The 14,291-nt window shown below is 47.3% G+C and overlaps 1 protein-coding gene across 5 annotated transcripts in view; it reads left to right on the top strand.

Moving 5' to 3' along the window:
- Nucleotides 1–14,291, top strand: part of VWC2L (von Willebrand factor C domain containing 2 like) — a 47,981-nt gene that overhangs the window by 16,298 nt on the left and 17,392 nt on the right. For 2 of the 5 annotated variants that reach the window (XM_042035380.1, XM_042035379.1), the window contains one exon: nucleotides 3,022–3,151. The exons of 1 other annotated variant lie outside the window; for it this stretch is intronic. In XM_042035380.1, coding sequence (XP_041891314.1) covers nucleotides 3,022–3,151 — 130 coding nt within the window. Of the gene's footprint in view, nucleotides 1–3,021; nucleotides 3,152–3,739; nucleotides 3,817–8,966; nucleotides 12,083–14,291 lie in introns of those variants that run through there. 2 more of the 5 variants (XM_042035382.1, XM_042035381.1) reach the window with 2 other exon arrangements.

The raw sequence follows: 14,291 nt of genomic DNA, 5'->3' as shown, positions 1-14,291 counted from the left end.
TCTGCAGAAGTTTGCTCCTGATAGAGCCATTTCTGGAATCATACCTTGAGCAGTACAGGACTATGGAATGGTGCAGACGTGTATCCGTGTTGTGGCTGGGCATCGTGGGCACCCTTTTCTTTTGGGCAAGGGTCAGAAGAATGTTTCTTCACCAACAGCTCTTGAAATCCTGGCTAATAAATCCTTCCCTAGAGAGTTTTCTAAGAGATTATTCTGCCTTGGACAGGGGAGTAAATAAATTACCACCTTTTGTGATCCTTTAATCTTAGCACTGTTTCTAGAACATCAGTTTAAGAGACACGAATAAAGCATTTGCACTGTCCATACAGGATGGTGTCCTCTCTCCTTCCTGCTCCAGAAAACCTGCTGTATTTTTTCAGTATTCTCCTTCAATAGGGATGAGAGTTCCTTTTCTGGAACTGTTGTTTGAACTTCAGTGGCTATGAAAGTGTAAACCACCCCTCTTTCATGGGGGATAAATCTTTAAATCAGGAAACAGGAGACAAAACTTCAGGACATCTTCTGCTGGTTCCCTGTTTTTCATTGGTTCCCAATTTGTCATTTTGCTGCTTGGTCTTCTTGCTGCCTGTACCAATAGATAGAGGACTTTTTGGCCAGTGTCCCATAGCTTTTCCACAAGAAGGGTAGCACCAGGGAAAGTAATAGCTTGGATGCAGAGCCTGCAGACCACAGTTTCAAAATGCTCAATCAGTGTGCTTGGGGCAGAGTCCTTTCTGAATGGGCAGGGATTTGCAGCTCGCATCCCAAAGCACATCCCATGGAAGAAAGTGCCAAGACACTCATAAACCAAGTGGACAGGAGGGCTGGAGTCCCCCATGGTAAGCGGCACTGATGAGTGAGCTGAGTGGTCAGATAGAGGAAGATCCTGATGGCAAGACCAAGTGGCTTGACCTTGATACAGCGGGGAGGAGGAGGTGGCAGAGAAAGGTCTGGCTCGTGCCAAAGCAGCCTTTTCATTGGTGGCTGCTCACTCCGTGTTCTGCCAGGGTGTGCTTTCCATCTCTGATTGCGTGCAGCTCTTCCTTCTTGGAAAGCTGCTCCCAGCGTCAGGCAACATCCTGGTTTATTACAGTGTCATTTTCAGGCTACAGCACCAACGCTGAGGCAGAAGATGTGTGTGTCATGTCTCATTCGCTCAGTCGCAGAGTCATTCAGGGGCAGCTCTGCTTGTACTGATCCTCTTTGAGCTGTAGATTGGGCTGCAGCCCTGGAAAAGCATCACCTATTTCTTAGCATTGCAGCCACTGGAGTAGTGAGGATGGGTGCAAGCCCTGGAGGAGACATCAGTGAAAGCTTCCACAAATCACAAGATCTAGTTCTGCTGCTCATATAATTAGTGATTAAAATGAGTAAAAACAAAGCAGCAATTTTCTTATTGATCCCTCAGCAAATATCTCTATTTTCTTTTGTATTGCTTCTTCTTATTAAATAGCCTTGAATAAGAAATGTCAGTCAAATTTAGATTTAGATTCCTGGTGCTTCAGACAGAAATCAAAGCAGAATTGAAAGAGGAACGATAATTAGAGAGAGGAATTCCACCTCCACACACTTCTTCCCTTGCTCAAGGAGTGCTGATTTTATCTAAATTGCCAAAGCCGTGAGCAAATGAGAGGTGATGGGAATTACAGACTGCAGATGCTGAGACAAAGCAAGGGAAGGTTTAATTAGTGCATTTTAAGGTAGAAACGAATTTCCTGGGAATAAATTATTAGACTCAAGACACACAGAGCTTCTTGGAGGTGAACTGAAAAGCTTTTTACACACCAGAACCAGGGCTCGCAGGTTGTATCTGTCTTGTAGAAATGAGTGACCTATCACTGGGGTCTGAAACACATCAGGATGAATCCTTCTTTCTTTGCATCCCACTTAATTCTTTAATATTGAGGAATTCCCACAGCTGCAGGTTCACATAAACCAAAATTTTTTTTCCAATACCCACATTTACTCATTGAAATGTTAGTGATGGATGCTGAGAAATTGGGAGTTACATATCCAACCTGCTGGTACTGAAAGGAAGTTTCTTTCCTTTCAATTCTCCTCTTATTCTGCTTTCTTAGCTCTGTTGCCATGCTTTCATGACGCTTGCACACTCATAAGTCACTGGGAGCCTTAAAACACTGACCTTTCTGTTTTCAACAGATTTTTGCAGCTTTTTAAAGGTTGAGACAGTAACAACTGTGCAATTTGGAGGTGGATAGAGATTCCTGGCTGAATTGATGGTGCTGAAACAAAACCATTTAGCTGGGTGCTTTAATCCAGAATTCCCTTACTCAGCAGAATTACTCAGTCTCTTAATTATTTACGTATTTTATGTGAGCCTGCTGCTCACAAGCCTTGTTGAAGCAAGCACAAGAGGGGCCAGGTTGAGATCTCATGGTTGTGTTATGGGAGTGTTCACAGACCCCTGATGCAGGTGCTGCACAAACACAGAAGAAAATGGGTTTGCCCCTCCAAGACCAACACTATTCCCCTCTGCCCTGAAGAGTGGGAATGAAAATACCCCAAGAGGCCGGGGGATGGACAGGCCATCCCAGCAGCACCTTTCTTGGTGCTTGGGGGTGGCTCGCAGTGGTGGTCTGCGTGAGAGATGGGTATGGCCTGGAAAATCAGCCTGTCCTTCCTTCCTGGAATGAACCACCACTCGTGACCTTCCACGAATCCTGCTCTTCTTCTGGCCAGATGTGTAACATAAAACAGATGGGTAGAGAAAGGTACAACCTAGTGACTGCAGCTCAGCTTTTTTGGCAAAGGGACCTAAGGCCCTAAAGGACCCCTCACTCTGTGTGGGAAAACAAGGCTGACGCTCGCTGGTTTTTGTGATGTTGTGGTTGCATATTTCAGCTGGTGCTCTCTGGTGCCAGAGGTTAACTTGTATCACCCATGATGAATGACTCCGTCAGGGGGTATTGAACGCTGATGTGTTTATCTTGTGGCAAGATGGGAATGTTGCAAACTTGTGAGCTGCGGGAGGCAATGGGCTAATTTGAGATTTGTTCCTAGCCCTCGCCATGCGAATGGTGTCGCTGCGAGCCCAGCAATGAAGTTCACTGTGTTGTAGCAGACTGCGCAGTCCCCGAGTGTGTCAACCCAGTCTATGAACCAGAGCAGTGTTGTCCTGTCTGCAAAAATGGTAAGAAAGAACTGTGTTGGCTTTAACAGAGATATAAAGGAAACATTTTATTGAAATGCTGTTACTGAGGTTTGGTTCCATCGGCACAGGCTGGTGTTGGGGCTGGTCCTTCTCTGGTGCTTCAGTTATGGGGTAAAAATTAAAGCTGCCCTTCCTGGCCTGTGTCTTCTACTTGAAGCAGATGGAATGGCTGACTTGACAAAGGTTTTATAGGATTGAGTCCTGATATCAGTGATTGTTGTTTCATGTCTCTGCTTTTTTCTCCAAATTAGTCTAACAGAGACTCAAATACATGAGAAAAGAGAGGGTCATTGTCCCTACAGCAAGAAACCAATGGTTATTATCTAAGACCAAGGGAAAACTCACCAAAATCAATAGCAGAACTTTTTCTGTGGCCAGTAAGGTGCCCACCAAGCCCAGAACATCATTAGCTGTGTACTGGAGTCAGTGTGTAGCGCTGGCCCTCATTGTCCTGCTGAGGTGATTTCATGAATTAGAGTCTGAATTAGTAGATTCATCAATACTTTCAAGAAATGTTTTGGAATGACCAAAAGTACCTCTTTGGAAAATAAATCTGTTTCTGAAAAGATCTCCCTGGTCTGGTACCACAGCCTGTACTCACATATGTCTCTGATGTGAAGACAGATTAAAAGGTAAGGCAGCTGCACATAAACCTCTTCACAGCTTTCTGAACATGTAAGAAATGGCTACTTGGATTCATCTCCTTGTGTTTAGAATTCACTATCCGTGTATATTTGCTCTCACATGCATCACCGCTGCTGGATAAGAGTAATGGTTGCTTTTGTACCTAAATGAAAATGTTGGTAAAGAAATAACATTTTCAAGACATTTTCTGCTCTTTAAGACGGAGTAAAGGCACAGAGTTGGAAACATAAAATATTTTTACTGAAGGAACTCGAAAAATTAAAAAATGTTTGGAAAATTATGCCATCAATATTACTTGAAATCCTGTATCTGTATTTTGGTTCAAAAATACTTTGTCAGATTCTCACTGAGTTTTGTGTTTCTGTTGTAAAGCAGAAAATGTAAGTAGGAAATCTCACTGGTTTGTTTTTATTGACAAAGTTCAGAGGAGAGGTGTGTTACCAGCTCTGCGCATCACCTTTGTGGACAGCCCGCTGTGCTTGGGTGTGAGGTTTCCCATCACACTCACCAAGATCGGTGTCCTGGGTTGGTGACTCGGGGGTACCACTGGCTGTCACCGGGCCTGTCACCAAGCTCAGACTCATTCACACCCCAGCAAACACCTCTGGAGCGTGTGTGGCCTCTGTGTTCCCATCGCGTGTAGGGCACCATCCCACATCCCCTCATTTACAAGTGGCAGCACATCCCATCCGGTTTGCATCACATGAATCCAACCCATGAGCATCCCTCAGGCTTCCCAGGAGTTCAGGCTCGGAGGAGCCTTCACACAGGTCCAGGAGCTGCTGGATTTTTCTCCCAACCCTTCACCACCATGAACAATTTCCCCAAGAACCACATTCCCACTTTGGGGCTTGGTGACTTTCTGTGTTGCAGTCTCCGACATCCCTGGTGACCAGGGCTGAGAAGCATCTTTGTTCCCACAACTGAGTGCCCAAAACACGAGGGGGAAAGGGAAAGAGCAGCTCCTGCTGGTGGAGACAAGGACAGGACGACAGAAGGAAGGCTGCATGGAACACAGTGAAGTGATTGGAACCCTCATGGAGAAGCCAGGAGGCTTCATCCATGGTTGTACCAAATCTCTCCCCTCCTCTCTTCACTCATCTGTTGGGGATACACATAAAGCTCTGCAGCTGAAACCCATTTTAGGCAGGGGTGTATTTCTCACCATCCCCTTCAGAGCAGGGAGTGCTTTGGGGATCCTGGTCTCTGCAGCTCGCAGCACAGCTCAGCCAGTGGAGGGCTGTGGCTGTTCCCTTGGGATTGAGGAGCACATCTGCATGGGGGTGCTGCAGGGGGAGCTGAACCCCTCCTGGTGTCCCAGCCTGGCTGTAGGGATGGAGACCCCTCAGCTGGAAGGGCTTTCTGCTCCTCCTGCTGCAGCTGGAGCTGGCCGGCTTATAGTTGGCCCAAGCTTGCAGTTTTGGCTGCGTCCTTCACAAATGTAATGAAGTAATTCCCACAGTGATAGGAATTAGTAGGCACCAGGGCAGTCTCCTGTGTTGTGGGGAATCTGATGATCAGGGTTTGTCACTGCACTTGGACATGCTGAGTGTGGCACACACCGTTCACCTTTCTCTTACAGTTTGGGAGATTCAAGTGAAAGTAGCAGCCATTCCTGTGTCTCTTCCCATCTGAATCTCTCTGACACATCCTAATGAATAAGGAGCACTGTGTTTTCAGCTCTGTGTTTGTCTTGAGACCAAAGTTTTATCTTTCAGCTCTCCATTTCAGCCAGTCATTTAAAGCTCAGTTTCACAAATGCATGAAGATAACACAAGCTGACAGACCCACTTAAATGACTGAAACACCCCTTTTTTAATTTATTTTGTTTTTTCCTTCCATTCAGTAGCTTTTGTTTTCTGTCAAAGTGGTGAAGACACAGTGCCATGTTCTGGTGTGATGAAAAGATTTTAGTCCCTGTGGTCATAATTTCAGATTGACAAACTGAAGAGCTCAAGGGATACATTGTTGGGGGGGAAGTTAATCTCTGTGGTGCAAATCCTCAACTCAAAAGCTACACCTTAAAATTTTGGTACGGAAAATCCTCATTTCAGGTAAAACACAGCCCTGCATCATTTGCTGTACTCTGCTAGGAGCATGGCTTGCCTGCTTGTTTAGCTGTTGCTGCTATTAATGAGAAAATAATTTTCTTTCCATACAGTCAGGTAGATTTTCATAACTTTATTAATTACATTTTGCCAAGAACAGAAGTGCTGGGTTTTGGTGAGCACTGGAACAGACTGCACAGAGAAGCTGTGGCTGCCCCATCCCTGGAAGTGTCCAAGGCCAGGTTGGATGGGACTTGGAGCAGCCTGGGAGAGTGGAAGGTGTCCCTGCCCATGGCAGGGGGTGGAAAGGGATGAGCTTTAAGATCCCTTCCAACCCAAACCAGTCTGGAATTCTGTGATTCTGTGATAATGCAAAAATCCATTGATTTTAACATTCCTGACCTGAAGATTCATAGAAAGCCAATACCGATTTCCCTCCCATCATTTAAGAGCAGTGTGAACAAATGGCTTTGGAGATTTGTTCCTTCTTGGCTATAGAAATGAAATTGTTATCTCGTGCTTCACTAAACACAGCAGCTCATGCAAGGCTGGCTGTTCCTGGCAAGGGATACCACATTCCACACGGAGCATGCGGACTTCACTGGGAGGCTCAGATTTGGGGCTGAGGGAGGGAGAGGACGTTTTCTCCTTCGTGTCCTATCATCCAGTTTGTCAGAGTGGATTTTAAGGGCGATGGCCCCAGGTGCTGTGCAGCATTTCTGTCACAGAAATGAAAGGTCACTGGATTTCACGTTTCCTGGTAGTGACAGACCACAGAATTATGGCCCCGAGTTGTTATTTCCACTCACTGTGACTTCTCCAGACACACAAAAGTGTGTCACTGTTGTTAACTCTCTCCTCTGCGGGATCCCAAAGTTGCCTGTCACTGGTAGAGTCCAGCTCGTGGTGCCACCATTGTGTCCCTCCTGCCTCAGGTTCTGCTGCAGCTCAGTGACAACATCCACCCACTCCACCTGTGCCAGAGCCTTTCCGGGCAAATATTCCCAGCGAGGTCCACATGCTCCTGTGGCCAGGGCTGTCGAGGTGCCTGTGTGGTGTTACTGGGCCCTTCTCTCCTGACCCTGCACTCTTCATTCCCAGACCTCTGCTTGTCCCTCCCCATAAACCCATCCACTGCTGTGGGGTGAGCCCTGCTATTGGTGGGATGTGTGTGTTTTAGCTCCCTTTCTATGCATCACTTGGAGGTTGCTCTTCCCATTTCCTTCAACCCTTTGGATGTGGTCTGGGAACAGTGCGGGATGCTGGGATGGGGGGCATCCCCAGTGTATCATCCCTCACATGGCTTAATCTGGTTTAATCTGTGATCCAGATTAAATGGGTTCCTCTGCTTTGCCAGCTCCAAGCAACTCTCACCTACTGCAGTGCACAAAGGGAGAAATTCCCTGTGTTTCATTTTCTTGAGGTATGAACTAAACAAATACTACAAATTTTTGGGTTGGGGTCTGGTTTTGACTCTAATTTAATTTTTGTTGTCACCAATCCTCAACAAAAGAATTTGTTACCCAGTGAGCCAGATAAAAGCTAACATGTCCACAGTGAAATATCTCCTGGCGAGTGTGCTTACTCAGCCTGGGCTTCTGGAGACATTCGTGATGGAATACTGGGCAGCAGGAAGACATTTCGTAGATAGTCTGTCACTGAGTCTTTAATTAAAGTTTTAAATTATCACAGTTGATACAGATTTCCAAGTAAAGAGGCTGATCCTGCCATCCACACACAAGTAAAAGATCCCTTTGACCTTCAGCAGATTTTACATTGGTAAAATAGCATGTCTTCAGGCAAAGCTCTTGTGGGTATTTATTATAATGTGCTATAAATATTAATAAATCCCTACAAATGTCTTCATATTTGAGGGCATGAGCACAAAAGTCAGTAAATAATAATTTATTTCTGTGCGTATAAACCCACATTTTCCCTAAGCTTCTCTCTTAATTTACTGAAATATAAACTCGTTGCTCATTACTTCTCTGTTGGAGTTAATTTGAAATAAGCGTTCTGCACCCCAGCCTGATCCTGCTGTAACACTCCGTGCTCAGGAAACCCCCAAGGATTTTCCCAGCCTCTTGAAACCTTTCCTTTGGCAAACAAATCGGTGTTGCACATGTCCCTGAGTGAGTTTTCCATGTCTCTGTGTAGAACAACACCCGGGGGCAGACCTTTGAGGCTGCCTTTTCTTAGCAAGTGCTGTGAAGAAATGCATTTTTTTCTAAGTGGGAGACTTTTGGGAGTCCCCAGGGGGTGTCCCTTTGGAAAAGCTGTGCCGTGGGCAGTGGGGCAGTTGGTGTCTGGACATGGGCCAGGCTATTCCTGTCCTGGCCAGCCAGTTCAGAGTTGGTCCCTGAACTTCATTTCCATTCCCAAAGTAAGCAGGGCAGGAAGTGTGGATGCCACCGAAGGAGGCACTGGTGATGCAGTCATGGAGCAGGGAGCTCTTCCTTCCCAACCAGGGACGCAGCCAAGCCACTGCCCAAGTACTGTCCTGGGAGGGCAGTGGGAGCTGCTCATTTTGCAAAACCCTTTGGGATTTTGCAGGACAAAAGGCTCCATCTCAATGTAAATTCTTTTAGGTGAAGGTAGTGGATTAACAGTGCATGTTGGTAACCAATACTGACAAAAACCCTTCCCCACATGGTCTCTGTTGTTCCAAATTACCGCTGTCTTGAAAAGTGCCAAGATTTTAATATGGAATAATCCAGTGCCAGTGCTTTATTGCATAAATGTAGCTTGTTATTTATCTGCAAGATGTGGATCGCTGAAGCTCCAGGTCATTGTTTTGGAAAGCTTCTGCTTCCAACTTGATCAGTGACAAAAAAGACAAGGAAGCATGGAAAAAAATTACTAAAAGTGTGAGGAAAAAAAGAGGGAAGGATTTGGGGACAGGAAGTTTTGTCTGCCATTTGATTATATACAACTGTTGGAGGATAAAGGTGACACAGAAAATGTGGCAAGAGGATGAGAGAAGACTTCATATTCATTTACTTTGTGGAAAACAGTGATTTGGAGCCATGGAGAGATCCCTTTAGAAAAAGTAAAAACCCAAACCAACGACTAAATAAAATTCCATTTCTAATTTATTTCAGAAATTCCTGAAATGGCCAGATTTTAAGATTGCACTTAAACCCCCTTCAGTCACAGTCTATGCAATGTGCTGGTTGGTTGTGCAGATGCAAGGGAATGTGCCCAGCCAAGGAGAAGAAGTGTTGCCCAAGCCGGATTTTGCTGGACTCCACCATCCTCTCCCCAGGTCCTGGCAGCTGAAGGCAGTAGCATAGTGTAGCCACCTCACCCTCCATGGCTGTGAATTACTGATGGCAGCCAACTTTTGGGGCACCTGGTCACCCCCACGGCCATCATTCCCTTCAGGTGTCAGCCTGAGAGGCCACGGGAAGGACTGGATAATGTTCTCTGTGATGACCAGCAGGAGTGTGAACTGTGGTGCCCTATTAGCTCAATTAAAGCAGTGATGTGATTACCAGCAGAGGAAAGAAAGGATTGATTTGAAAGCTGGTAGAAGATCAAGACTGAAAACAAGGCGTATTTGGGCCAGGCAGACACCAAGCTGACAAAATACTCCAGTACTTGCTTTACTGTTCCTTGAGAAGCCATTTCCCTGAAACTGATTTTCAGTGGAGCTCGTCCCTCTGATCGCTTCAGGCCAAGGGGTTAAAGGCACATAGATGCTGAACTTGCCGGTGAGAATTATTAGACATGCAAGCATCTGTCAAGAGCTAGATCCTCCATTGCTTTGGAAATCTCCAGCACTTGGATTATCCAGATGCTTAAGTGCCCTGCTGAGTCAAGATTGATCTGCTCCCCATGGTCAGAGCTGTTGGAAGAGGCCTCTATAACAGTGAAAAGCTTTGGAAAAGTTAAAACTTGCAAAATCAGCCGTGCTGGTGCTGGACAGCATCGAGGAGAGCTGAGCTGAATCTGTCACCTCCTAACGTTTCGGACGAAGTGAGACTGAGAGCAACAAGGGGGAGAACAAAAAACCCCTGAACTGAGCAGCACTTAATGTGATCAGCTCCATCCCACAGCTCAGTGCCCACACAAAACCGGGGTGCTGGGCTGTGCAGTGACAGGGAAGAGCTGGAAGAGCTCCGTTCCCAGGGAGCTGCAGCCTGGATCCAGTGGGACAGCAGCCCCTGAACCCAGCGTGTTCACCTGCACAGGTCACCTGCTGCTTCCCAAGCCTCTGTGCGCTCTGCCCCTGCCCAGCAAGCAAGAAAGGGATAATTCACAAATTAAACACGACAGGAAAAGGCTCTGCCCGACTGCTGAAGGCCAGGCAGGAGCTGAAAACTGCTACCCTGAATTTGTACCCCAGGTCCTAACCATGCTTCCGTGCTTCAAATGAAGTGGAGTTCAAGTGAATGTAACAGGCACTCTGAAGAGAAGGGTCAGGGAGGATCATGAGAAGCCATTTGTGGGATGGGACCAGCTCCAAAGCTCTCTTTCAGCAGACACGGCTCTCAGAGATGTGGGAAACACATTTCCTTCATTACTCTTCAAACTCAGAAATATTTATCAAGAAGCTTTTGCTCATAGTGATTGTTTTCCCTTGGGGAAATGTTGCTGAAGTTTGTGTGCACTGGCATGTGAGAGTGGTAGTTCAAGATTCACTATCATCATGGTAGTATCTTGCAGAGAAGGGGTGGGTTAGGGGTTTTTTGGAGGGGAAGAGTTCCTAGATTCAGGTTGGGAAGCCAGGTTCCTTTGCAGAACACAAGGAGCCAGGGCAGTACTGCAGTTAAAGCAGGCATCGTGTTGCTGTTCCCCACCTGATTCTTGGTGTGACTTTAAAATACCAAAAGTGACATTATGATCCAGTGACATTGCTGTAAACCACTTTGCTGCAACAGAAGCCTAAAGCCAAATCCTGTGTCGGTGTCACTTGGTGTAACACACAGCATTTTTTTACTCTGATTTACTCCAGCTGAGGATCTGACCTGCTGATGCCTCTGGGTGGCTCAGTGGCACATTGCAGGAGTCTGGGGTGTTTTGCATGGTCAGGGTTTCTGAAAGGATTAGAGAGGTTTTGCTTTGGCTGCTCTAGGAGGTTGGGATTACGAAGCGTATCTGTATGAGAAGAGGGGCAGACACTGTCTTCATGTATTTCTAATTTAATGAATGTTTAATGCTTCTTTATTGGAGCCTACACGTATGTAGAGCAGAGGATTTTAACAAGGGGTTGACTTATGTCAAATAATTTATGTTTGAGCTGCTCCTTTTACATGAAATGCAGACTTTATAGAGCAAAGAGACTCTAATGAAAATATGAATTAAAGATTAGAGCTAAGCAAGTCTGAGAAGACTTAGAATTAAGAAAGGCGCTTAGAAGTTTTCTTCTCCTGCTTCCTTTCCTTCCCTCCACCTTTCCTACATCTCCATCCCCTCTCCTTTGGCAGGGTGCTGCATTTCAGGGCAGCCTTCTGTCCCTCCCACACGGGCACAGCTCTGTGAAGGACAGCGGGGCAGGAACCTCAGCCTGGGTGTTACTGTGTGGCCATACACAACCCCAGCCCGTCACTTGCCAACTCAGCCATCACTTTGGCTGGAGAGACTAGAAAGTGGATTGAAGGTGTGTTTTCTTCATCTCTCTCCCTGATTTGCTGGTGAAGTGCATCACCTGGGCAGAACAAAAATAAATGCAGTTCTGATGGAGCCATTTGCCAGAGGGAGCCATAATTTGGTGCAGTACAACCAGGTGAGGGTGCAAGGACATGGTTCATGGGTGGCAGTGGTGCTGCTGTGTGACAGTGGTGGAGCTGTGCTGCCTGTGGGAGGTTTCTGTAGGACGGGGAGAGGCTGGGACAGTGCCAGCCATCCCATAACTCCCTGTTGTGTAAGGTGCTCTTCTGTCCACAAACATCAGCATCCATTTCCTTCCACCCCCTTGGCCCACTCCCTCACTCTCAGCTGCCTCTCTTCACACGCTGGCTTTGCACAGGCGCTTTCAGCTCTCAGTGCAGGTCACCAAGCCCAGCACCAGGGCACTGCTCCTGCAGCATGAGCCTTGCCTTGGCTCCATCCCTGCAGCACAGGCTGCAAAGAGCTTGGCTGCTGCAGGGGTTCCTTTCTTGCTCCCCTTGTTCGTGTTTCAAAAACCCTTCTGCAGTGTTGATCTGAATTACTACCCAAGGCGGAAGAGCTTAGGCTTGGTCATGAGGAAATAAAAGCCTGGTGGGAACGAGGAGAGGATGTTGCTTTCTTTGCTGTGGCTGGTGGGGTTGGCCTCAGTCAGTTCCTTGCAGCTCTGGCCGTGTTGATGCTGCTCAAGGAAAGAGGCTGGGCAGAGGAGTCGCCCATGGGACCCTATCAGCACTTTGTAATTGGAGGTGAACTCCAGGATGTCCATTTTCCACTTGTACCTGCTTCTGAAATCCTAATCCCCTCAAGGAATTCACTGAGGAATTCAAAGAAAAAGGAGTAGTTATGGACTGGTACCACAATGGATGCAAACTGGTGTAACTCATTTTACATCAAGTAAAACACAATTTGTCCCAGTTACAAATGTTTTGTGCCAGGTAGTGCTGGTAGGGAAGCAGTTTGTTAGAATAAATGGAGCAGGACCTGATGTACGAAAAAGAGAAGTGCTGATGTCCTGCCTGGGGATCTGTTGAAAGCAGTGGATCTGTGTGAAGATGAGCACACAATGTTCTCCCCAGCCTGACAAAGCTCAGACTTTTTCACTGCAGCCGCCTGAGAGTATTTGAAGAAGATGGAAATATGTTGGTCAGAAAATGCTGACTCACTGAAACCTCCGTGGGAAAAAGGCCAGTTAAAGCAAACTCACTGTTTGTATGTTAAAAAGGGTTGGGAAAAAGCTGGAAGTGATGAGATGCCCTATTTAATGCTTTCAGAACAAACTCCCTCAAATCTATGAGGGTAGAAGGCGTGACATGGTTTTAGATGTAGACCTTTATTTCATACTTTGGAATATTTCAGTGGAGAAGACAGAAACTAAGGGGCTTTTTGCCCTGTTAATTATTTCAGACAGCCTGCTCTGATTTTTACTAAAACCAGAAAGTGTTCACACCTTTGACTTTCCCTCCGCGTGTGAGTGGGAGAGGAATAGGAGAAATAGCTCCGACTGTGATGGGAAATGTCCTTCCTGCTTGGCTCTCCCTCTCACCTGGGTAAGTAACCAAGTCCAGGATTGACGGAAGCTGACAAGAAGAATGGAAAGGGACTATTAACAAGGGGCTGGAGTGACAGGGCAAGGGGGAATGGCTTTCCACTGACAGAGAGCAGGTTTAGACATTCGGAAGAAATTCTTCCCTGTGAGGGTGGGGAGGCCCTGGCACAGATCGCCCGGAGAAGCTGCAGCTGCCGCATCCCTGGAAGCTCTCGCCGCGTACAGGAAGGGCTACAACACCCAGGCAGTGACCGATCCCCGTCAGCCGCTCGGGCGCAGCGCGTCCGTGCCGAGCCAGCCCGGTTTGCCAAAGGCTCCGATTTTCTGAGGCTGAGCCACCGCTGAGTTTCCTCCCAGCACAGCCTCGCTCGCTGGTCTGTGACTCATCCCCCCCGCTGACGTCCGAGGGGCTCCTCCCGCATGAGGATTATCGCTTGCCCGGGCTGCGTCATCCCCGATCCCGCCGGGAGCGGCGGCCGCGCTGTGCTCGCGGACCCTTCCCGGGGCGCGTCCCTCGCAGCCCTTCCCGCGGGTCACGGACCGGGGCAGCGGCTGCCGGCTGCTGAGGAGGGCATTTAGCTCGCTTTTCTTCACTTGGTGCCCGCCAGGCTCCGGGACCCTCTCTGTGCTACAAGGAACGCGGCAAGAGGGAATTTCTGGTTACTTCTCAAGCTGTGCCAAACAAAAAAGAAATTTATTACAGGCAACGTCAAACTGTAATTGTTAAATCGGAAATTAAGTGGGAAACTCTGATAAAAATGAAAACCTGCCCACGATAGTAACAATTAGATATATTTGCTGTGTTTTGTACAGAAACCGCTTTTTGTCTGGGCTACATCATACCCTCCCAGAGAGTGAATACGCTGTGATCCAGTTCCTGAGGCTGGTGTTAACTGGCCTGACTGCCTTGCTCCAAGGGAAACATCCATGCTTGGTGTGCAGCTGAGGATCTGCCCACTCTCTCATTCATCCTAAGAGCTCGACAGTGAAGGTTTCACATGCAGAAGAGTCAGGGCCAGTTCCTGTGCCCGTATAAGCCCCTTCTTGGACAGTTTCACCCAGACTGGAGAGACACACCTGCCCAAATGCTTATTTGGGTTTCCCAGTTGGGTCAACCCCGGAAATAAAGGTGGCTACTTTTCTTTGCAGATTTAGCCTAACTTGCATCTATGGATCTAAAGGCTGGAGGAGAGCTGCTGAAAGTGGGATGGCCTCCACGGAAGGCATTTCAAGCCCCCAGCAAAAAACAACCAGGGCCTTCCTTGCT

The sequence above is a fragment of the Corvus kubaryi genome, unplaced genomic scaffold (assembly GCF_017639235.1).
Source record: "Corvus kubaryi isolate FWS band 111438036 unplaced genomic scaffold, C.kubaryi_AGA036_p1.0 37383, whole genome shotgun sequence".
Classification (NCBI taxonomy): Eukaryota; Metazoa; Chordata; class Aves; order Passeriformes; family Corvidae; genus Corvus; species Corvus kubaryi.
Note: the sequence above shows the minus strand (reverse complement) of the source record. Positions and strands in the feature narration are given on the sequence as shown.